Source organism: Globicephala melas, chromosome 2 (assembly GCF_963455315.2).
Source record: "Globicephala melas chromosome 2, mGloMel1.2, whole genome shotgun sequence".
NCBI lineage: Eukaryota > Metazoa > Chordata > Mammalia > Artiodactyla > Delphinidae > Globicephala > Globicephala melas.
Genome location: NC_083315.2, coordinates 96,711,801 through 96,737,693, shown reverse-complemented (window position 1 = coordinate 96,737,693; position 25,893 = coordinate 96,711,801). Strand labels below are relative to the sequence as shown.

The 25,893-nt window shown below is 37.8% G+C and overlaps 1 protein-coding gene across 13 annotated transcripts in view; it reads left to right on the top strand.

Annotated features, from left to right (window-relative positions):
- The window catches only part of CDIN1 (CDAN1 interacting nuclease 1), a 245,976-nt gene that overhangs the window by 98,268 nt on the left and 121,815 nt on the right, over window positions 1–25,893 (top strand). For all 13 annotated transcript variants that reach the window (XM_060294484.1, XM_030844132.2, XM_060294480.1 and 10 more), the window contains exons 8-10: window positions 4,521–4,588; window positions 15,982–16,047; window positions 16,656–16,761. In XM_060294484.1, the coding sequence (XP_060150467.1) occupies window positions 4,521–4,588; window positions 15,982–16,047; window positions 16,656–16,761 (240 nt within the window). The remainder of the gene's footprint in view (window positions 1–4,520; window positions 4,589–15,981; window positions 16,048–16,655; window positions 16,762–25,893) is intronic.

Genomic DNA, 25,893 nt, shown 5'->3' with positions numbered 1-25,893 from the left:
TGATTACAATCTGAGCTCTTGCTTGGGTTCCTAATAAACATTTTTAGAGAAAACCAAGCTAATTTTTCCCTCTGGACTGAATTTAAGGCTATGAGAACAGATGTCCAGTCATTCTTCATTAAAGATATTGAGATTACTAGAGTTAATGCTTGCTTCTTCAAACAGGATTTGAGTGGACAGCAACTAGACGTGGTGAAGGAGGACATTTTTAATCAATACCTTTAGTAGTGTTGTGGCAACACTAAGGATATTGACAGTCCTTGGCTCAAAAAGTTTATTCAAAAAGTAAATAATTAGCAATTTTTTAATGGGAATCATATCTATCTGAGTCCATGAGTCTCATATTTCTTAATAATATAACATGCCCTTCCTGGGTTTTGTTAGCATGGGTGGCATTGCGACCAGTTGTGACTCGGTGATTACCAGTAAGGAGGCTTTTTGTTAGGAGTCAATGAAATTTTTGTAAAAAAAAAAGATTCATTTTCTTTTTTTCATAAAGTTAACCTTTGAAAAATAATCTTTTAGCAGAGTCCTCTTGTAAGAATATTCAGTATCTATGTTACAGCCCTTGGTATATTTATTCTTCCAATCTAACTTAATCTATTATATTTATTAATATATAATATTAATATATTATAGCCCTTTGTATATTTCTTATTCCAATCTAACTTAAATTAATAAAAATCACAGCATTGTCATAAGCTTGCCTCTTTATTAGACCAAAGTGAAACTATACTTCTATTTTCAGTGTAAAATTAATGATAGTGTTAGAAACTGTCGGAATGCCAACCTCACATTGCTACAGTGATAAAGTTTAGCACATTCATATAACAACTAACACCATCTCAGAGTATCTGGGGTGGAATTACATGTTAATTTTAAAGCACATAAAATAGTTAAAAATCAATTTAAAGTTAAGGTTTTAAAAGCATAATGTCTTTTGAAGGATTGCTTATTGATTTTAAATATAACTATCTAATTATATATGCATGGACTAACGTATGAAGTCAACTGCTTTGCAAATGCCAGGAGGCTGTTTTTCAGTAATAGTTGAGATGCTTACGGGAAACCAGATTGCTGTATTGCTGGGGAAGAAAATGGCTTGTGAGATTATTTACAAGTTTTGCCCCATGGTCACTGCCATACATCAATAATAGGTATTATTATAGAGAAAGTCTAAGTGTTTCTGCTTATGAAGCATTATAAATTCTGTTTGGAGTATTTTCCTTGCATTTTTGCCATCATTCACTTTCCTTTTTTGGCTGTGTTATTGCCAGTAGAATTTAAAGTAGTACATGATTTCAGTTGATAAAGATAATGATGTATGTCTGTAAATTGTATTCACTGACTAGATTATAATTTCACAGTTCCATTATGCCTATTGCCAATAAAATTACTGTTTTTATAAGCTTTATTTTCTAGACCTTGTATTTTATATATGTTTATATCAAACAAAGCATAATCAAGAAGTATATCTTTCCAAAGTTTCAAATTAGTGATTGCTTTTACCGTGCAAAATAAAACAGGCTGGGATGTTCATAGAGAATTGATTTTATCTTTGTACTGAGATAGTAGCAGTTTAATATAATGTAAATACACTTGCATAGATGTTTCTGAGGCTGATCAACAGGAATTATTTTATTTCACACTGAGTAAAAATTATTGAATTTTCATGTGAGTGGAAATGCTATTTGTATGTTGTTCTGATAATTTGGTAACGTTTACATTGCTTACTCGGTAAATTGCATCATTTCATTAGAAAGCACACACTTAATAAATAGAATAGGTGCAAAACCTTTTTACTCCATTATGAAAAGGTTACATGTAGACATTTGTTTAAGTAGAATAAAGTAAATTGGTCATTTGTTAATAAGACGCCAAAAAAGCACAGTAGCAAAGAGTATATAAATTGTCATTGTGCTTTCTTTTTCTTTTGGTGTCTACTGTAATTCTTCCTACATAGCCACGCCCACTCACCTTTCCTGCCACAGGTTATATTCACGGACACAAAAGGCGTGAGAAACCGGCCACCTCAACTTTCCAAAGTGTGACTTCAGGACAAGCTATTAGACAAAGACCTAAACAGAGGAGCAAGGAAAGACAAGGGTACAGGAAGCTTGAAGTGCTGTGGGTTTCATTTCTGTACCATCAGTAACCTTGGTTTCATGATTCAACATTTTAGATGTAAATAATTTACAACAATAAAAGTGAGAGCACATTTATGTGGAATAGAAGTAAATAATTTAGTTCTCAAATGTGGGATGCCCCTAGTAATGAGAAACCATTGAGAGATATTCATCAGATATCTTCAATGGACTCTGCAAGTGTGTGAAATTTTGTGATTTAAGAATTTGTTTTCTTTATTTTGTTTTCAGTGAGAAGTAAGAGCAGTCCTATGCATGGGGAGGAGGGGACAGCAGAAGGAAAAAGACAATGATAATGACTTGGGGCTTGTTTTGATAGTGGATATGAGTGGTCTCACCTCTTGAATTCTAAGATTTAAGTGATATTCACCTGTATGTGTTAAAGAGCAGACTAATTCTCTAAGAATTTTTAATTTTACAAAAAATATATAAGCTTTATTTCATTTAAATTGGACTCTTGCAGTGCATGATCAGAATTAAAGAGTCTCTGGTAAGCCAAGGAGTGATAGGACCAGGTTGGCATCAGTGAGATGGAGAATTAGATAATTACAGGCACACCTCATTTTATTGTGCTTCACTTTATTGCGCTGCGCATATATTATGCCTTTTACAAATTGACGGTTTGTGGCAACCCAGCATCGAGCAAGTCTGTTGGATTCATTTTCCCCATAGCATTTGCTCACTTCCTGTCTCTGCGTCACCTTTTGGTAATTCTTACAGTATTTTAAACCTTTTCATTATTATTATATTTGTTACCATCATCTGTGATGTTATAGTAGCAAAAAGATTAGGACTCGCTGAGGGCTCAGATGATGGTTAACATTTTTTAGCAATAAAGTATTTTTTAATTAAGGTATGTGCATTTTTTTGGACATAATGCTTTTGGGCACTTCATAGACTACATTATAGTGTAAAAATAACTTTTATATGCGCTGGGAAACCAAAAAATTCATGTAACTTGCTTTACTGCGATATTTTTTTTATTCTGGAACTGAATCCACAATATCTGCAAGGTCTGCCTATGTTACCAAATGCTTTTGACAGAATTAAAGTACCAGAATAGGATAACACTCCTTTTCACACTTTGTACAATCTCATCCTTTTGGAAAATAGACCAGAATTCCAAGTTTCTTTCCTGACTTCATTACTTACTGGCCATGAGACTGTCAGCAGGTTCTTCAGCCTTCCTGAACCTTGCTTTCGTTAACTGTAAAAATGGGACTAGTAATGGTACCTGCTAATGTGATTGTTGTGAAGGTTAAACAAGATGATACACCAAAGTGTTTAGCACAAAGGCTTAGTATATGGTATTTAAGAAATATTAACTAATGTCAATTATCTTTACATAATCAATTTTAATATTTTTTAAAGAAGCCGTACAGAGGTCACAGACACAGGCTTTGCAGAGATTTTATACTGATCCTCTGCTCTGCCACATATTAGCCATATGACCTTGTGCAGATTTCTTTCTAAGCCTCGGTTTTCTCATCTGTAAGATAAGGATAATAATAACTGTGAGGATGAAATATAATACATAAAGCACTTAATACAGTGCCTGCCTCATAGTAGCACTGAAAACTTTTTTTTTTTTTTGGCCGCCTGGCATGCGGGATCTTAGTTCCTCTACCAGGGGTCGAACCTGTGCCGCCTGCAGTGGAAGCACGGAGTCTTAACCACTGGACCGCCAGGGAAGTCCCAGCACTCAAAACATTCATGTGTGAGTGTGTATGTATTTATATGCATTATATAATATGTGAAAACTTGCACACACGAGAAAAAGACTTGAAACAGCCTCTGTACCCACACCCTGATCCACAGCCCTTTACTAGGATGTCTTTCCTCCAGAGTGCATATAATTCTCAACAAGTCAGTTGTTTGACTTCCCAAGTCACAGAAGATCACCAGTCATAGACTAGAAGTGAAATAGGAGCTGCTAAATGCTGGCTTTGTGACAAGTGTGAATTCACAGAAGATTTATGGAACTCTGTAAGTCTAGAAACTCTTTTAGGGCAAAGGCTGGTTGGTATTCTTTGCTGCACCTTGTAAGTGCTTAGTAAATGGTCCTAAATTGAACTGAGGGATTTTTAACATAGCATAAAGGATGTTTAAAATGAATTTCTTTTCAAAAGAAGATAAAGTACACATCCATTTACAAATCTTTATTTGCCAAAATCCATTTAAACATTATAGAAAAAAGTCTATCGAATCACTTAAATGAGGGGATTTGTAAAGAAATCTCACTCCTCAGAGATGTGGGCTGTATGAGGAGGTACTTGCTGTAATTACCTCCATTGGTCATTTCATCTCAAAGTATAGCCCTGGTATTAGCGTGCTTTAATTCTACCTATGTTACCCTCCTTAACTAACACTTCCCAGTGCCATTGGTCATGAGCATGAAGTTCTGCTCAGGGACTTGCTTCTGGAGAAAAACCTGTCCTTCCTAGGTAAGTATTGCTTACGTCCTCTTCAGCATATGTTATCTCCACGAGTGCTTAAATATATATTTTTAAAAATCTTCCACTTGCAGTTATTATCTACTAAAGGAAGAGAAAACGATGATGGATGCTGTGCATGTTATCTTTTATTGATTTAGAACTGAGCAGGAACTCAGTTACCTAATCCCCTGTATATACAGCACATGCACAGGCTTGCAATTAATATTTTATAGCATAAGTGGCTGAAAAAATGCTTTAATATCTGTTGCAGTATTACTTTTGGTGTCATGAGATATTAGCCATAATCTAGGCCTTCCAAGAGAAAGAAACAAAAGAAATATTGTCCATAAAATACTTTATATATTAAAAAGAATTGTTAGAAAAATTCATGTTAGGTATTTTTGTCTCATGTATGGAATCGGCTAGTACTTTTACTTGAAAATGAAATACTGAGCTTTTATTATTTTTATGCCAAACATGAATTGTCATCATAGATTTAGTATGACTTTTTAAAATCTCACATGTATGCATGTGTTTGTGTGCCCATGTGGAATCTTATTACAGATTGTTATTTCTTTCAACATCTCTTACACATTAGAAATTAAGCCTCAAAAGGCGTTCATGTGATAACTGATCACAGCAACCATAAAGCACTCTACAAGGAATTAATTCCTCTTCTCCATTTTAAATGGGGTAATTTGTCAAGGTTCTATACAGATCGTATTATTGTACACATCTGTTTTATGTAGATGTTTAAGAGTTTGCATAGTGTATTTTTTTTAGTTTAAAAACATCAGACAATATTGGATTACATAATTTTTGCTCCAAAATGGACAAGACTTAGCCAAGGAAAGTCAAATGAATGGTCTTATGTCAAGTTGAGGAAGGATGTTGAATACAGTTCTGCAAGAAGTCTGTTTTAACTCTTAATATTCAATATTTTTATTAGTGACCTGGAGAATGGAGTTGAATGTGTTATAAGATTGTTGATAATTTTAAGATGGGGTATACCATAAATATTCTCCAGCGAGAGTTAGAGAAAGCTGATAAATTAGGAAAGTGGCCTCAGATTACTGAATTAAATTTTGCTATGCAAAAGCAGCAAGTTTTTGTTTTTTTTAACATCTTTATTGGAGTATAATTGCTTTACAATGGTGTGTTAGTTTCTGCTTTATAACAAAGTGAATCAGTTATACATATACATATGTTCCCATGTCTCTTGCGTCTCCCTCCCTCCCACCCTCCTTATCCCACCCCTCTAGGTGGTCACAAAGCACCGAGCTGATCTCCTTGTGCTGTGCGATTGTTTCCCACTATCTATTTTACGTTTGGTAGTGTATATATGTCCATGCCTCTCTCTCACTTAGTCACAGCTTACCCTTCCCCCTCCCCATATCCTCAAGTCCATTCTCTAGTAGGTCTGTGTCTTTATTCCCACCTTACCCCTAGGTTCTTCATGACATTTTTTTTTTCTTAGATTCCATATATATGCGTTAGCCTATGGTATTTGTTTTTCTCTTTCTGACTTACTTCACTCTGTGTGACAGTCTCTAGGTCCATCCACCTCACTACAAATAACTCAGTTTCGTTCCTTTTTATGGCTGAGTAATATTCCATTGTATATATGTGCCACAAGAAGATGTGGCACATATATACAATGGAATATTATTCAGCCATAAAATGTTTTTTAATATAAGAAGAACAACTGAGATGTTCAGCATATGGAAAGAGGGTGAATTAGATAGAAATCACTTTTTAAAATCTGATAAAAAACAAGAGTGTATAATGACTCAGAACCAGTTGGAATGGATGACCTATGATGCACCAGGAGATATGGTGTAGAACTATGGAGTTCCGATAATATTATGAAGTATCTGATCATATTGATCACTCAGTGGCCAATATGGCCCGGCCAGGTCTATTGTTTGAAGCCACCGACTGAGCAGTCATATTTTCAAGACTGCTTGGTATTACTCTCTTGGCACCATCTGCTTAAGAGTAGTCAGGCCCTTGACACCACTTCTTTTCTTCGACTAGCTTTTCTCTGCTTCCTTCCTGAGGACTAGAAGACCCCACCAGGGAGGAAAAGCAAAGGGCTTACTCATGGCTTAAACTTAGTCCCAGGTCCTTGACTTCCTTGATTCCGGGAACTGAGTGCACTAGACTGGATTGGCCATGGCTGACAAAGGCAGTGCAGAAACACACCAGGGAGTCATTGCCACTCGCATACGTGTTCAGAAAGGGGCCTTAATATGGAGGAATCCCATCTATTCCTCTGTGCTCTAAGACCTAGAGGTAATTCTTTTATTGAAGCATACTAAAGATGATACTTAACTGGTGTTTTAGCTGGCTTCATGTAACCTCAGTCCTGTTTTGAAGCATTTCCTCATCAGCATATGAAGAAGTTGTTATTCTATGCACTTTAAGCGTTTTAATGTAATACTGAATTAATACATGTTTATTTATGGTTAAAACATGAAAATTCAAAGCTTTGTATGGAGTATTGTTATGGGGTTGTTCTTTTACCTTGTAAATACCCCTTCACAATGATTAATCATATCTAAAGTACTGTACCAGGTAAATTTAGATAGATCATCAAAAATATTGGTATATAAATAGACCACTAAACGTATTTTGTTTTCTTGTTTACATGTGTACACCGTGAATTTTGTTGCAGAGGCATTGCAAACATGTTTGTTTTACTTTGATTTTTTTTAATAAATGAAGGTAAAATCAATCTCCTTCCCTCCGTGTCTCTCTCTCTCTCTCCTTCCCTCCCTCCCTCCCTCCTTCAAATCTGGACTACTTTCAAAAGACGAGGATTCTTATTGTTTATATATTACCCCTTCTTAAGAATTATGACTTCCTGAAATTTTTTATCTCATTTAAAAATTTCCACCCATTGTGCTCGATATGTCATTTTATAAAATACATATTTTATCTGACCTCTGTAAAACAGAGAGGGCAGATAAAAGAGAAAAATAAAAATAAATCACTTTTATCTTAACCCTAATAATTTCTTAAATTTTCTTGATTTATAACCATGTACTGAGCAGTTGCTATGGCACAAGATTTAACCAGGCACTATTGGAAAGAAAGAGAGTCCTTTTCATTGAAGATTTGTGTGTACTCATGGATTTATCCTATCTTGTAAATTTATCCATTTTGTACTTCTCAAAATGTATATTGTATTAAGAGGAGTCAACGTTGAATAAATGACTTTAGTTTCTCCAACTCAAAAATATATTTTATTCACATATTTGTTTGAAAAATAAGTTACTCAGTCAGGTACTATTTTAGGCATTAGACATAAGTCAGATAAAGTCCCTGCTTTTGTAGCGTTATGGTCTAGTAGGGAGACAAGTTACAAACAAATGAGTACAGGTAATTTCTAGTAATTTTCTCAGAGCTCTTGTAATTCTTTTATTCATTATTCATTCATTCTTTTCAGTTAACTTTTGTCGCGTATGTTCTCTGCATGCCAGGAACTATACATTAATTACTACGGGGATGATGACAGACACTCCCGCCGTCCGGCTGCTCAGTCACACACACTATTGCCTTGTCCGTCCCAGTAAGAATGCAGTTTCATCTAGTGCATCTCACTTGATTGTCTTGATAGTGAAAATAAATACATTCAAGGCTGTTATCCTGCTTCTCCTATGAAATTTTTGAAAGAAAGGTACAGATTATATTAAAAATCAATAGCTACCCTTTACATATGAAGAAAATGCTACTGGCTCATAAGCTACTTTTCCTGAAGTGGTGATAGAATTTTACTTCCTCATCTGGTCTCTCTCAGTGGCCCCTTCCTGCTTCCATGTGCTTCTCGGACAGCTAGTTGAGCTCATTAGCTTGGCTGTCTTACCACTAAGCTAACCACTCTTTCTTTTGGTGCAGCAGACAGATACCTTTAGTACTTGCTATGGGCAGGTACCATTAGGGGTTAAAAAAAAAAAAATCTTAAGTCAAACATGGAGCCTTCCAGGAAAATTTCAGATAAGTAGAGGTCAGTTCTTTCCAAGGATAGTTAATTTAGAATGAATATTTATTGATCGGCATTTAAAGTCTCAGAAAATGTGAAGAGCCTACTGCCGACTTTTAGGCTTGGAAGCACAAAGAACCCTTCTTAAACTTTAAATTGACCAGTGTCACTTGTGACCATCCTTATCCCCTCTGCTAAGAGTTTGTTCCATTTCTAACATCAGTGAAACAGAAAATGTATTATGTCTACTGATGGACATGTTTTAATTTGTATCTCTCAAGTAATTAATGAAACCATGTTTTTTTATATCCTCTCTCTGTCTCTGTCTCTCTGTCTGTCTCTCTTTTTTGAGGGGGTGAGGGGAGAGATTTGGACAAAAGGCAAGGGAGGAAAGGAAAATAGTGACTGCCAGAAGATGACAAGACTGTTTGCACTGTTAGGGAAGATATGAAAGAGCTTGTACCAAAGACTGAAGACGAACCATTCATCCTCCATGGGTTGGCATATCTCCAGGTCGGAGGGACTTTCATTAGTGACTTCCACAGCCACTGTCTGGTGCGAATTCTTGTTAAGTTTGGCTTGATAAGGATGGCTCTGCAGTTATTTTATTCTTTCCAGTGAATGTTGCCCTGTTAGTAGAAGCTAACAATTATTTTGAGTGATACCTGAGAGACATTTGCTTCATCCCTTCCTCACCCTACCATGTTTGGTCTTGCCTTATGACAAACCAGCATATTTTACATGGGTGCTTTTCTAGCGTTCATGTATTACTCTGTGGGACTCCAGGAGGGTGTAATCTGTAAAGCCAAATAGGCTTAGTGAAGGATGTCTCTTGCTGTAAGAAATTAGGATCTTTGTTTCTAAGAGTTCATCTACTCCTGCTGCTTTATTCCCCACCTGAAGCAGCAGTGCTCTGGGGAAGTGATTATGATGTGACAAACGGGGGATTATGACTTCAGGTGAAGAATAGGCAGTGGGAATAGATGAGATTTAGAATACTAGGTTTGTGTTTACATGCAGATGTTAGCAGTAGAGGATAAGAGACTAGAAATAAAACATACGGTTATATAGGCTAAAGGGAACTGAGATGGTTGGGTATTTCAGAAGGTATCAACTATTTAAATTCCTAACTAAAGGTTAAAACTTAGATGCAGTTTTCAGGGTAACAGGAACATTATATTGGGGGCAGGATGTGGAGAACCTGGGGCCTGTTCTCCCCTTCCTGAAGAAGTTGTCAAGGTGAGGGACCATCTTTACTTACTTGCCTTATTGAATATGCTGTGCACGCTTCTCCCTGGGACCAAGAGAAAAGAACCACAGACATGTGTATGCTGCTGAAAGACAGGTTCTTTGGAACTTTGAAGACAGGTTACCCTGTCCACTTAACGACGGTAGTCTTCCTGCTTCAGGCCCACAGCTCTTCCGTCACCATTGCTCTGGTTAAATAACTCACATCTGCCAATATCTGCTTTCCTGGCCACTGATGATAAATTAAAACTTTTGGTTGTAAGTGACAGAAATCCAGTCTAACTAGATTATATGCACACACAAAAAAGGAGAATTTATTAGTTCAGAGATATACCCGTGAAGTCCAAAGGAGAAGTTTGCTTTTGGTGTGTCTAGAAGTTTGCTTCTGGTGTGTCTAGAATCCAGAAGACAAAACAGTGTCATTCTCCTCTTTTTTCCCTTTTGTGTTCTTTTTTGCCCTGTTGGCTTCATTCTTAGACAACAAAGATGATCCCTGGCAGTTGCTAATTTGTTTACTCTTAAGAGTTTCTAATCCCAGGGAACAGTGGTGCTTCTGGTTGGCCTCATAATGAATCTTAGAAAGGGCTCTGATCAGTTATTCTGGGTCAAGTGTCCACTCCTGTGGCCAGTGGTAGGGGGACGGGAGGACCGCCCACCAGAATCACATTGTGAGAGTAAGGTGGCAGTGCCAGACAGGGCAGAGTACAGGACAGAAAAAATCAAATATCTCACCCCACAGAAAATTAGCTACAGGTTGGAGCTTTATTCCCCATAACCAAAAGGCATCAGGGGTCAAATCTGTTACTGTTATTGTTGGATTGGTTCCTTGGTCCTGTGTGTGTGTGTGTCAGTGTGTAGAGATCACTTTTATGTCTCAGAGCTGCTAATATGCCTCCCTCCATTGAGATTCGTTCAGGGACAATAGGGTCTTAACATCAGTGACTACACCTCAAAGAGCTGGGGCAGACAAAGGCTAACATTCATCCATTCCACAGAATTTTGGAGTTAGAAAGGGCTCTGTGACCATCCAGTCTCCCTGTTCTGTTTAGTGGAAACTTGCCCCAGACCTTTCATCACAGTTATTGCCCTCCCCCTCCCAACAACTTGCCCTGAATTCTTTTTACTCTACCATGCTGATTTGTCCCTTCTTTTGTGGCATTAAACCAAAAGAATTTAGAGCGATGCAGTATAAAATATGGAAGAGTTTTGCTTTTGTTGTCCATGTTCATGTCCTCTGTCTCCACAGCCACCAGTCAGCAGGGGCCAGCCTACCCTACCTCACTTTGCACTGTCCTGGCTTGTGACCTCCCATTTGTTTCCTATCTTTAGGGCACTTCAATTTTCACAAGTATTGTCCCCTAAAGACATAAGCAAAGGACAAGGTCAGAGCAGTCAGTTGTATTCCTTATTAGTGGCTTTGATAAGAGGCTTTGGGGGAAGAGGTTAAAACTAATGGCTGTAATGAAATTTTTAGGTTCTCTAAAGATTTCATTCATCTGTGTTATCGCTCTCCCCATTAAATGCATATCTGTTCGGTGTACCTTTGCGATGGTTTGCATAGCATAGTAACATCTATTACCCAAACCCTGCTAACTTCTTAAATTGGAAAGGCTGTGAAACTTACTCTTAGAGAATATAAAAATATGGGATGCAAAGGTCATAGCACCAATTATTGAATGAGACAGTGTTTTGGGGGGAAAAAAACCAGAAAAACAAGATACTGGAGTAGAAAAGATATACTGTAGTTTTCACTTGTATTGATGTGTATTTTTTGCCCTTCCCCAATTTAGTAAAAATGTAACAGGTGTTAAAAAGTTTCTTTTTGTACGAGGTATTTTAACCTAGCATTTTAGAAACGTTTTGACAAATTCATTGATAAAAGACCATGTCAGAATATTATTTTTCTTTTCATTTTCAGATGTTATGAACTGGAATTTTGCATAATTTCTCTGGGAAATAACTGTATTTCTTAAATTTAAAGTCTTTTAAGAAAAAAAAAAGAAAACCTCAAACTTCTTGGCAGTCCTCATGCCGTGCTATGATTCTTAAGTATATGTTAACTAGTTTCAGATGTGTTTTGTTCTCTGACTCAAAATCACGCCTTTATTTTAAAAAAAGAAATTGTGTAATCAGTACTTAATTGCTTTGGATATTTTGGGCATTTAGAGGAGAGGGTAATTAAAAGGCCCCAGAAATTAAACTTTCACAGTGTTCTTTACATATGTGATTCCTTTTTAAAAATGTCCTCTAAAGGCAAGCCTGACAACTTAAAAACAAATGAAGATCTGGATTGTCTTTTAAAATGTAACATCAGTTTTATCTGTGGATGCAGTTTCATTGGTTTTTTAGTTCCATTGAAGAAAGGATCATTAAAAGGCTAGAGATCAAGTGATTATTTCGTTCAGCTCCTCTTCGGTCCGGTGTCAACCAAATACTATCCAACAGATAGCCATCCCCTCTCTTGCGTTTCCAAATCTTTCATGAGGAAAATGAGAAAATTTTCCCCACTTCATAAGTATTACACATGATCAAATTTAAATATTTGCCATAATTAAGAGTGGTATATGGTCTGTTGGGACAAACCAGTACTTGGTTGTGGTGGGCTCTTGTCTATATCTGGCTATTTGAGAGGCCCAGGTGTTGGCAGTCACTTAACTTCTCTTGGCCTCTTTTATCATGTATAAACTGGAAGGTTGGAAGACTTTACAAGCTCAGAAATACTGTTTCTTAAGGCACACTATCTAAATACCCTACATTTTGTGGATCTAGAGGCTAACAAGTCTGCTTTTAAGTGAGAATATTCTTATATTAACTTTGATAATGAACACTTGAACAATGACATTAACAAGCTTGTACTTATGAAATATATTAGGTGTTTTTAATATACCTTAAATCAGAAGAGCCCTACTTCATATTTGCTACATTCACTGAATAAGTTAGGTATACAGAATTTGGAGATTGATTTCATATTGATCCCCAGCAATTCTGGGAAGTTATACTAAAAGTACTAGTCTAAAACATTGCTGTTACTCTTTTTTTTCCCTTTCTAACTAATGTTATTCTTTCTTTTTTCTTAATCCTGATCATTTTTTCTTGAAGAAAACAGCAGGTTACTTAAACATCCAGTTTTCCACTTGGGAAGTTCAAAAAATCATAAGTAACCACTTGGTTCCAATATGTACAAAAAGCTCTAAAAACATGGATGAAACTTATAATTCCCAAGGAAAATATAAATTGCAAAACTGACTGTATAAGAGATGAAAATCTAAACAGATCAGTAGCCATAAAAAAAAAAAAAAAGGGAAAAGTAACCAAAGAACTACCCACTATAGTAGCAGCAGGCCTAGACTGCTTATTATGGGGAATTCTGCCCAAACTTTAAGGAATGGATAAATCCAGTGTTATTTAAAATACTACACCAAAGAAGAAGGTAGGAAAACTTCCCATGTGTAGTCCCTTCCTTGATGATCAAGATGTACCTCAGAGCAGACAGCTGGGGCCGGGGTGAAAGACAGCAGTGAAAGTCATCAAATACAACCTTGAACTTTGGGTCACTTTTGTTGTCTCTTAAATCAGGAAAGAAAATTATTAAGTCAGTTCAGGTGGGCTTTGCAAAAGACATGGGTATTCTTAAAAATGCATTTATATTTTATTCAGTTACCCTTTTGAGTCTTAAATATGTGCCAAGCATATGCTGGTGGTGAGAATGGGGCAGTGAATAGGCCCGGGATTTGGGACACAGGCACATACACAATGAGACAAGGGAATGAACAAAGAAGGAGGCAGAAGGGAAGTCATGTGGGATGATGACCGAGCCATAACCTCGAGATCCTAGAGTTGGAACCCTGACCCACCCAATGGTCAACCAAATTTTAAATCCATACCCAATGGTTTGGATAATGATCTAATGGTAAGAAATCTTTGAAGGTCTGGGAGCCAGGAAAGGAGCATAATGCAAAGGCCAGGAAATCAGGTCAGATGGATGGGGCTGACCTTAAAAATCTCCTGGGACCTAGATCAGGTGAGCAAGGCCACCTGTTCATAAATGCTACTTCCTATACTTGCACTCTCATCTTCTCTGAACTTTGCCAAGTTGTACCCTCCTCCTTTTTTAGGAAATCTAGGTTGAAAGAAATAGTGTGAAGATTGAAATAAGGCAGGTAAGGCAGTGAGGGTTTAGAAAATAAACAGAGAAGATACCCAATACATAATAACATAGTACTTCCGATATGTGGAATGACCTCTTTTAAAAAAAAAAAAAAGTGTAATATCTGGTGGTGACACAGACTCCTAGAAGCTGTCTTTTGAGTACAGTTACTATTGAATCAACTTCATATTGAGAGGGAGGGAGGTGGGGGGGTGGCATGGAGAAAGCATATGAATACTCTTGTACTTTGAGGTTCTCCACAGAAAGATGGAAAGATTTCCTAGCCTCACCCGATGTTTATCTTCAGGAAATTTAAATTGTAGGTATTGTGTTAGTAATTTTGGTGCAGTGAACAAGAGTGTAGCATCTGCCTTTTAAGGGATTTTAGTGTGTGCGTTTGGATTGCTTGGTGACCTTTGAAATTTTGTTTTGCGCTGCTGTCGGAAACATAATCATTTTTCTTTCTGAAACAGATTTGAACATCTGCAAAGGTTGATCAAGCTAGAATAGTTTTAATAAAATATTAATCTCTCTTTTTTAATGTCAACCCAGCTTCTAAAACTGTTCATCAGCTACCTGAAACATCAGCTCAAGGCAGTTGGGTTGATTTAATAAATGTCTTTTCCATTAAACATTCTTGTAGCCAGAATGCATTTAGAGGATAGAAATTTTTTCAGTCTTGTTCATCCACAGTTCAGTTTTCCAAATTCTCTTGTTTTTAAAGTAAGATTAATTTTATTTCCTTATTTCAACAGTTAACTTAGAATTTTTTATATTTCAAGCAGGGGAGATTGTTTCAAATTCTAGCATCAGTCCTTCAAAATTTGGATAAAGGATAACAACTGTAACCAAATTTAATTTAAATATCTAGTTTAAATATGTGTCTTGTCATTTAAAGGTTATTTACATTTAAAATGCTGACCTTTCAGGATGTACACAGGAGTGTTCTAAAACAGAGTTTCTGAACATTGGCCATGAAACCACTGTCTTGGCCTGACAAATGGATTGGAAATAAGCTACCCAACAACTGAGAATGGGCCATTAATTTTAATCAAAGGTGATGCAGGAAGGCGAATGGGATGCATGACAATGTCAACAGCCCAGTAGGTGTTAAAAGACCACACAGCCTTCCTTGTTACTTGGTTGGGCCATTAGTTGAGGTTGGGTGAAGACAGAAAGCCATGTCTGGAATTGAATGACCAGGTCACTCCAAAATCTAACAGAGAACTGCTCATTTCAGAATCACATTGTAATGCCTTTAGAAGTCAAGGACAGCGTTTAGAAAATATTGGAGGACTTTTTTTTTTTTAACCAAGCACCTAGGTAGTTTTTTCCAACTTTGTCAAGCACTCTGTTTTCCTGCCTCCTTTCCTCCTGAATGGCTCATTGATATTTACAGAGGATCAAGAAATCGAACAGATTTAGAAAAAAATCTCAAAGCCTGTTGGCTTTTCAGAATTACATATTGTTAGTTGTAAAACTTTGGTAGATGCCAGAAACAATAGCCGACCAAAGGTATTAAGCAGGGTAATTAATTCTCTGTGGGGATCTCACTGTCCTTGTCTCTTTCTTATGTTCTTGTATGTAGGAATAGTTTCACTAATTGAAACTAAACTTTCTTAATTGCTTTAATGAAAGCATTTGTTTTATAAAGGCCAATGTCAATATTGGCTTGATAACATTAGTGATATTCATGGTGGTAGAAGCCTTTTCTTTTAATCAGTAAGTATACTTCATTATTTTGAGTATCTTCAATTATAAGAAAGGTAGTGTATGACAGCTTGAATTAATGATGTTTATAATAAAGACATAAAAATGCAGAAGGGACAAAGAGGCATTTTTATATCTATGCTTCCAGTTTGTTATGAAAGTTCATTTATTCCTACACAGCATTGCATATATAAGAATGACATGTATGACTGCATTAGTAATTTTTACACATTTTTAAGGAAGAAAAGCAATTATATTGCTGTCTTGTTAATGGAATACTGTGATAAGTAATAGTATTTGTTCATCCTGTAGATGAAGATCAGCTCCGAGCAAAGGGTTATGACAAAACACCAGACTTTATTTTACAAGTACCCGTTGGTAAGTCCTTAAACTCTGCTATGCATTTGTTTATAGAGAAAAGGGATGTGTTTTTCCCATAGCTTTGAAAAATTGTGTTAATGTTATTAGCAAATGTTACCAGAGAATCTAGATTAGCTTGATAATTTTGTATCTAAATGTGGGAAATAATTGCAAAAGATTATTTTAAAATAGCAGAAAATTATAGGTTTAGAAGAAACCTATGCCTTAAAAACTTTTGTGTATATTTGAGAAATAAACATGTGTTCTAAAGACATTTTGGTTACCATTTTCAAGTCATTTCTCTAAGTACCGAATTTTTAACATAGGGTTCTATTGAAAAGCCAAGCTCACTTGGTTTGCTTTCACATTACTTGTCAACTTATACAGGCAGTCTCAGAATAGGAGAGAGACTTTTGTAAATGACAAAAATAAAAGGGATGTGATTGTAGCATAAATGTTCCTTGTTACGAACATGTACGATGTGTTGTTTTATAATTACATCCATAGATGATGGTGAGGGCTAAGCCTCTGTTCATGAATGTGAAGCATAGAGAGACCCAGACAGAGTTCAAAATTTTCAATTTTCCCTTCCCTTGGCTCTATATTAGTAATGCTTTGTCCCTTAGCTGTAGAAGGGCACATAATTCACTGGATTGAAAGCAAAGCCTCATTTGGTGATGAATGTAGCCACCACGCCTACCTGCATGACCAGTTCTGGAGCTACTGGAACAGGTAAGGCCCCATTATTTTTCTCTTAAGATAAACGATACTCAGCAGAAATCTCATTAGAAAAAAATATTTTGTTTAGCTGGTAAAAATGCTAGTAGCCTTTGTTTCTAGTAAATACCGAGACTTGATTAATGTATTCATTTCAGGTAATTTCAGCTTCTTTGCTTTCATAATGTAGCGTCATTTTTTAAAACGAAAAATCTCTGCATAATGTCAAAATTAGTGTAGACGCCATTTTCCATTTCACAGTGATGATATTGGTGTCACTTAAAATATGAAAAATAGGATGTGATATATATTATGATATTGACACTGACTTTTATCCTCTTGATGTGGAAGTTATGCTTTCTGTCAGATCTTAAAAAAATATTTTATCCTCAGCTCTCTGAGGAAAGTATCCAAACGATATGAAAGATCAAAACAAATTACCTTCCAGTGGTAGAAAATAGTTTACCTACCAACTTCAACCAACATTCCCAAAGGCATGGAGATCTCAGTGGTTAAGAAAAGGATGGTGTTGGAGGAGGGGGGAGGATGCCATATTACTGAGTACCCACCATGTGTCTGGGCTTGCAGAATATCTCAGTTAATACTCACAAGAAAGTTACGTTTATTTCCATTTTACGGACAACTAAACTGATACTCAGAGAAAATGTAACTATGGGTACAACTAGTTATCATGCATTGTCTTTCTCACGTCTATATCTGTGCTACTTTTAGCACAACTCTATTGTAATTTACAGTACAACTGTTGAAACTTTGGCCTTTGCTATTATTGGAGTCCCAAGCTTTCACACCACATATTTTTGACCCCTTAGATCAGAAGGTGGGTCAAGGGGTAACCTTTCTAGATTAACTGTGTTCCTTGGTCACTGGCCAACTGTAAGAATACAATAATAAGGTGACATTGGTCCGATCATTAAGGAGAGAGACAGTAGCATCTGTGGACAGTAGTCTTACCCTGGAAAAAAACAGTGACAGCCTACAGAATTTGGCATTATAGTGTTACTCAGCTTTACAAAAGGCCAGTGGACCTCTCCCGTAGCAGATGTGCTAAACTAAACCCACTTTTTGCCATGGTAACAATGATGATGACAAAATGCTGAATGTAATGGCTTTCTTGATTTTCTTGTGTAATTGTGCATAGCATCCGAGCTTTACTTTACAGGGATGGAGGAGGAAAGTGCAAAATGTTTTAGAAATCGATGCTGCTTCAGCGTTTCCTGTCTTTTATTCAGCCATTATTCAAATCAGCAGTAATGTGAAAAATTGAATTTCAGATTTTTAGGAATTTTATGATGAGTTTGAAATAGTAAAGAAAGCATCATTTTTGATATTATAGGGAAAGCAATGACAAGAAAATTAAATTGCATAAGTTTAGGTTGATAAGGGATTTTTTAAAAACTGGTAAGCTCAATCATTATGCATTGAGACTGTCTCCCCACTTTGGTACTGATCAAGCCTTTTATGAGAAACAATTAGAATTTGAATCCCAAATAGTAGAGCTTACTTGAAAATTCCAAAGGCACATCTTCATTCTAAAACAACTCAACTGTTGTTTGAATGGCTACTCTGTGCTTAGCCCTCCCCATTTTAGAGGCTGATTAAATAATCAAGTCACGCATATGGTAGACCTATGGATTATTCACATGGCCGGAGGGGCATCTGAGCAATGGATAACTTAATAGTTTGACTTGGACTGGATTTTGGATTATTGTGTTGCCTGCTGCTGTTTTAAATTTTAATGATGTTTTATTTACACTACTGTTGACTTACATTTCCTAAACACATTGTTTGAATGTATACCAGCTAAGTGGACATAGTTCATTTAGGGCATGTTGTGTGGTAAGGGAAAGCCAGCCTTAGTTTTGAGTGTTCCAGATCATTCAAGGGGGGAATGCTCTGTACAAAAGTCACTAGTTCACAAAATGTCTGCAGAGAGGCCAAGAAATGCGGATCATGCTAACATTCAATATGGAACATAGAGGCGTTTACTTGGATCTAGAATTTTGGTTGTAATAATGATACAGACTTATCAGTGATGAGGCATTTTGACAGAAGGAGAACTTAGCACAGTTATGAAAGTTTGGGATCCTACTTTTTTTATATTTGGCCTCAATACGACTCACACAGCATTAGCTAAAATTCATCAGAGGAGGAAGAAATCTTTCCCGCCTATAGGTAGCCTTTCAAGGAGGCTGTTGGTTGGCATTTGGGTTAATTGCTTTATTTGTATGATAAGCCTCTAGTCAACATAAGAACTGTTTTCTAGTGTCACACTAGTTTTCTTTTTTTCTTCTAGTTCTATTGAGATATAATTGCTATATAGCACTATGTAAGTTTAAGGTATACAGCATAATGATTTGACTTACAGACGTGAAATGAAAAAATTGTCACATTATTTTTAGATTAAACATTGGATTTTATGATAAGACTGTTCAATGTTTGTGGAATCATAATCTTGTCTAAGCCTATTTTTCCACATAAATAACTACAGAGCCCCTATATTTTAGTTTAATATTTCTCTAAGAGTTTTCTTTTTATGTAAATTAGTATTCTTACTCAGCCTTTCAGCAGCTCCCAATCACACCTTCCCTCTTTATTAAAACATGCTCTTTTTATGGCTTCCGAAAGATATTCTTCTGGGTTTCTTCCCCACACACCAGCAACGCACTCTGTCTCCTTTGCTATCTCTTCTTCCTCTTCCCAGCTCTAGGCTGGAAGGCCCTGGAACTCAGGGCTCACCCCTCCTCCCCCTTCTGTCTACATTCTTCCTGGGTGTTCCCTGGAAGATCTCACCAGAGACTGTGGCTTTATATTCCATCTCTATGCTGCCATCTCCTAATTTTTACCCTCAGCCCTAAGATTCCCCCTGAGTATACATTTGTTCATCTATCCAGCTGGCTACTGAGTATCTTCTCCTGGTTATCTAATAGGTATCTCAGACTTTACATGTCCAAAATTAAACCCTTGACTTTCTTCCTCAAGCTTGTTACTCCCCCATTTCCTCCCAAGCTCAACTAGTGGTACCACAATATCTCCAAATCCTCAACCCCGAGTATCATCACCAATCCATCAGCAAGTCCATTCAGCCCTACCTTCACCACGTCTCAAATTGTGCCTTGTATCACCACCCCACCTGCTGCCGCCTCAGTGTCTGTAAGCATCTCCTGGACTATTCCTGTAGCTTCCAAACTGGTCTCCTTGCACTCAGCACTTGCACTCCTGTGGTCAGTGTTTCATACCCCAGCCAAATTGACTCTTGGAAAACATAAATCAGATTGGGCCACTTCCCACCACATTTAAAATAAAATCCAAACTCTTTACCGTGACATTCAGAGCCCCGCCATGATCTGCCTCTCACCACCCCCAATTCTGTCCGCACCTGCCCCTCTCCCCTCACCTAAGGTTCTCTCTGTCTCTTATACTTCCTTGGCCACGCTGGCTTTCTCTGTCTTCCCAGAATCTACACTGCTTGTTTCTGCTTCAAGACCCTCACTCTGGCTAATCCTTCTGCTTGGAACTGTCTTCACTTGGATCTCCACATAGCCTGCCCTTTATGACATTCAGGTGTCTGCTCAAATTTCCCCTCCTCGGGGGGGCCTTCCCTAACCACCCAGTCTAGAAGGCATCACCGTCAGTCATCCTCTCTTCTTACTTGGCTTTACTTTTCTTCATAATACTTACTCCGGACTTCCCTGGTGGCGCAGTGGTTGAGAGTCTGCCTGCCGATGCAGGGGACACGGGTTCATGCCCCGGTCCAGGAAGATCCCACATGCCACGGAGCGGCTGGGCCCGTGAGCCATGGCCGCTGAGCCTGTGCGTCCGGAGCCTGAGCTCCGCAACGGGAGAGGCCACAACAGTGAGAAGCCCGCGTACCGCAAAAAACAAAAAAAACCAAACATAATACTTACTCCTGAGTGAATGAATAGACAGTAGTTGGAAACATTTATACAAACACCAATTTACTTGGTTTGAAAGAGCTTTACCTTTTATATTGCTATTTCTAATTACTACACATAGGGTGCATTTCATTCCTTTGTAATCAAAGCTTCAAGAATTTTCTCCAGCTTAATTAACCTCAAACAAATTTAAATTTTGCAATGTAGTCACCTTCCCTAAAATCAGATATTGAGTACAGAACATAAGCTGCCTTTTCGGCAAGTGGGCCCTCATCCCAGGTACGATCCTGATTAAAGAACTCCTCAGAACTCTTCCAGTTCTGTGGAGTTAAAAGAATGCCTCTGAGAAGCAGCATTTGAACCATAACATAGCCCCAAATTATATAGGGCTATGTATACAATTGTATAGAAAATGCATATATATTTACATATATCTGTATATATATCTCATATACTTAGGTCTATATATATACAAATTGAATAAAAAAAACTTATTTCCTTATGCAGTTGGAAACAAAAAATACCTTCTCGTCCTACTTGTCTAGTCAAAAGGTGGGTTCTTTGACAATTTGACCTACATTACTAAGTTTATTTTCTTATTGAGATGGTGACAGGTAAAGAAGAAACTAATTCTACAATGTGAGGCCAGAATATACATGGGTTCTAACTTGTGGCCTTTCAAAGAAGCAGGAGCAGACACCCTGTGCTCACTTGAGTGGTTGGAGATAAAGTGGGTCTGTTTGGATGAAAATACTGATGACTCTAAATTACAAAGAACCACATGCAACCATACAGCGCATGAACAACGCCCAACAGCACTGAGTCAAGAACATGGAAATCTCAGCTGTTAAGTTCAGCCCTGTCATCTGCCATTCTGGGTACATTCTGACACACTGTCATCAGTGGAATCTATTTAAAACTAAAGTGCGCTTGGTAGATATACCTCTCTCCTCTCAAAGAAGATCTAAGCTTACTGACTGGAAAGAATAAGGCAAAGTTTTGTTTGAGCATGATTTTCCAGTTTAGTGATCCTTGATGTAATGGGAGGAACCTATCCTGTTCCTGGGTTTGAATCCAGGCTGTGCCACTCTCTGGTCCCATGACTGGGAGCAACTTGCTTAAAGTCCCTGAGCCTTTGTTTTCTCCTCAACGCAATGAGGTTGATAACACCTTCTTCACCATATTGTTGTGCAGAGCAGTTATTTAATACATATAAAGCACGTTCACAGTGCTTGGCAGTCAACAGATATACTCTCCTCTGTCTCTTTTTCCTGTGGATCACTGTCTGATAGAATTTAGAAGTCTTCTGAGTAGATGTTTTAATTTCCTTCTTTGCCAGATAAACACCTACTCGGCTAACTTCAGCACTCAGCTTGACTGACATCTCTTTGGGAAACCTTCCTGCAGTTCATGATTGCGTTCACTGCCCCTCCTGTGTTCTTCTAATAAGTTCATAGCATTTGTCAAATATTGTAATTGCTTGTTTACTTGCCACTCTCCTCCAGTTAATATATTGAGTTACGTCTTACCTATTTGTTTTATCCAACATCAAATGCCCAGAAGCTGGTGGAATGCCTGGCACAGAGGTGCCAGTAGGTGATCGGTAGATATTTATTGAACAAATAAATATATGAATGGATTTCCTGACGCATAACAGACAACAACATTTTGAATCAACCATTAAGGATTTTGTTAGACATTGTGACATTAAAACACAATAAGACCAAAATTTTTTCTGTGAGAATGCCGCTCTAAGGACAGTGAGAAAAATACCTCATTTTTCTAGAGAACTTTTATAGACTTTTCAGATGTATAGACTATTGCAGATCTATATCATGAAATATAGCGTATTTATTTACATAGAGTTTTAAAATAGAAAATAACCGATAAGTGGCAAATGCATTTTATGAAGTTTTTAGGCAAGTATTTTTAATCTTATATTGATTATTTGCTTTCACAAAACTTTAGCAAGGTCTCTTGTTTGATATTTGACATGGAATGCCTTGAAAATCCTGAGCAGAAGCTATTCTCTAGTTTCTTTAGGGCTGCGTAAAACTGGGCCCACCTTAACACTTGGGGGCCTGGGACAAGAGTGTGATTGGAGGCCTATATACAATGTGCCCAAATATTTAAGGTTGTGTGTCAAGTTAACAGACAGTAAATAAAATCTGTTTTATCCTGCATGAAGATCTGGGAGTTCAGATTTGCATTAAGAATTCCTGGACTTCTCGGAGATCCAGGTTGCATATGGCAGTGTAGGAATAGGTGCCGCCACTGCACAGCCCATCTCCCTTTTCTTATCACCTTTGGCTCTGTCCTACGCCTGGCAAGGTTTTAAGCACAGCCCAGCCTGTACATCCAAGCTCCATGTATTGATACCTTCAAACCTCTGCCCTTGGTCATCTCTCAGGCCAGAGGTGCACACTCTGGTGGTCTGCCCTCTTATCAAACAGGCAGGCCCTGAGAGTGGTCTCAGGACTATTTGATCAGGAAGTTCTGAGGTCCCTGGTAACATGGAGTGTGACTTAGAAAGGTATTGGAGGGAACAGACATCAGGTGAAGATGTCCCCTGTGCTCTGCAGACTCCTCACCCCATGGGCTGCGGTACAACCAGAAGAGGCCAGAGCAGAATCCTCTAAAGTTTGGGTCCAGGCCATGGACCCCTCTTGACTGGGACTAAAGGTATCAAAGGAAGCGAGTATATTTGTCTTCCAAAGTCATTTCTTGTGCTGATGTTAGGATATGAGGGGAGATGAGCACCAGAGGAAATATGGGCTTGATCACATCGATGTCTCACTGAAAAGATGAAGAGCTGAGTTCCATCTGTGGGATTTTTGAACCTTTGGCTCCAGAGAGTCTACCCTCCTAGAGGCAATGGTAAGCTAATACCTTCTACCACAAGAATCGATTTGACTTTAGTTCTTACCTCTAAGTACTTTTTAAAGATTGGTTATTTACTCAATGGTTTAGTGATTGCTTTCTCTGGGTTTCTCTGGGCTGTGCTAACTTGAGAGGCGAGGCATTTAGAATGGGGCTGCCAAGCAGTTAGAGTTAAGGAAGGTATTTTTCAGAGGATGTCCAAAAGTTTTTCCTGTATGAAGGTACTTCCAGGAAGCCTGCAATTAACCAAATCACAGATTTCCAGTTATTTCAGTCTTGTTAACAACAAGGCTGACCACATCTGTCTTAGGTTGGAGAATGTGCCTCAGCTATAGAAGCTCTTGCAAACCTTCCATTACAGCAGCCTCAGAAGGCACTGCTGCCGTATACTAACAAGCAGTCATCACCAGCAGCAAGAGACAGATTGACTAAGAATTAGCAAATGCACTGGAGAGGGCCTCTCTGAAGGTATAATAATTTGCTTTTCCATCTCTTACGGTGGTGCTGGTTGTGAGATACTGATATCTCATTGTTCCAGAGAAATACCTGACACTGTTATTAGCTGGAGTGACCTAGAAATATTTTAAAAGGACGAAGGAAGTGTCTTCTGTGTAGATAGTACTTTTATGAGTTCTCATAATGGTTAAGTACCATTTTTTTCTGCATTTGGAGTATGAATAGCAAGAACTTTGCCCACCACAGAATTCATATTTTCTGCCATTGTTAATTGTTTTCAGTGTTGACTTTAAATACAAAACTGAATGAGGAATAGAAATGTTGTCTTAGGCCGTTGAAGTGGTATTTGCAATAAAGAGATAGTGGTTGAGATAACTGGAATGAGTTAATCATGGATTAAAGGGAAAGAAAATAGGCTTATAAGGAAATGTCAGTGAATCACAGTTTCTCAGAAAGATGTCTGTCTGATATTACCTTCAAGCATATACAAGATTTTTTTTAGTTGGGGAGGGATGGTGCCTATTGACCAGTTTCCCAATTCCAGGGGACCAAAGAATTGTTGAAAGCATAACTCTTCTTGCTGAGCTATTATGATAGAGTTAATATGAATCACATATGTTTCAGAAGTATTACCACAAATCAAACCAAGAAACAAATGATTGGATGTCCATTCTAAGGATGGAAACACAGCCATTATGATTGTCCAGAGAGTGTAAGAGAAAAATAAAGGAAGTGACTCAGGAGCACAGAGTCAGGAGCCCAAGGATACAGAGTTCATCTTTGAAAGTAATTTTGGAATAATGGAGTTCAGGTTGAAATTGCTGCTAAAAGGGCTTGGGGTTTAGGGCAGTGATTCTCAAACTTCCCATGTATTAAAATCACATGGTTGGAACTTTTTAAATATTGATGTGAAATTCATCCCTGGAGAACTGATTTAATTGGCGTGTGGTGGAGCCTGGACCTTAGGAGGTTTTTTTTTGTTTCGTTTTGAAAACTTCTGATGATGACGTTGACCTGCATCAGGTTGAAGTCCACTTCTTTACCTGGCCTTCATTTGCCAGCTATCCCCAGCATTCCTAGCTTAGATGCTTCTACATAGAGTCTTCATAAGAAAAAGAAGAGCTTTATTGAGGAATACTGGTTCAGATCAGCAAACACTTCACAGACACTTGTCAGTCTCTTGGCATCTGGTCTCTGCCTTTGAGGGCCTCATAGTGAGGACTGAGGCAGTAAATTGCAAAGACAGAACCTGAACCCAGGTCTCCCTCTGAACTCATACCTGTGTTCTTTCTGCTCCACCATGCAGCTTAATGTCAGTCATAGTGATAAATCTGTTATAAGAGGCTACTTACTCTGTCACTTAATGCAGGGATCCCCAACGCCTGGGCCATGGACCAGTACCGGTCCGTGACCTGTTAGGAGGTAAGCGGCAGAAGGTGCGGCGGGCAAGCAAGCGAGCGAAGCTTCATCTGTATTTACAGCCGCTCCCCATCACTCGCACTACCACCTGAGCTCTGCCTCCTGTTAGCATTATGGTGAGGTGTATAATTATTTCATTATATATTACAATGTAATAGGAATAGAAATAAAGTGCTCAATAAATGTAATTCACTTGAATCATCCCGAAACCATCCCCCCCCCAGCCCTGGTCCTTGGAAAAATTGTCTTCCATGAAACCGGTCCCTGGTGATAAAAAGGTTGGGGACCACTCACTTAATGGGTTTGCTAAGCTGAAGCTAAAAACCTCTCCAGCATATGAGGTGTAGATATTCACCTTCATGTGGTTCAAGAAAATGGGCCAGACGTTCTCTGTTGCTCTCCTTATTGTATATTCAAAATGCACATCTGTAGGATTAATATAAAATCCTGTCAGATATACATACCTATGCGCCCAGAA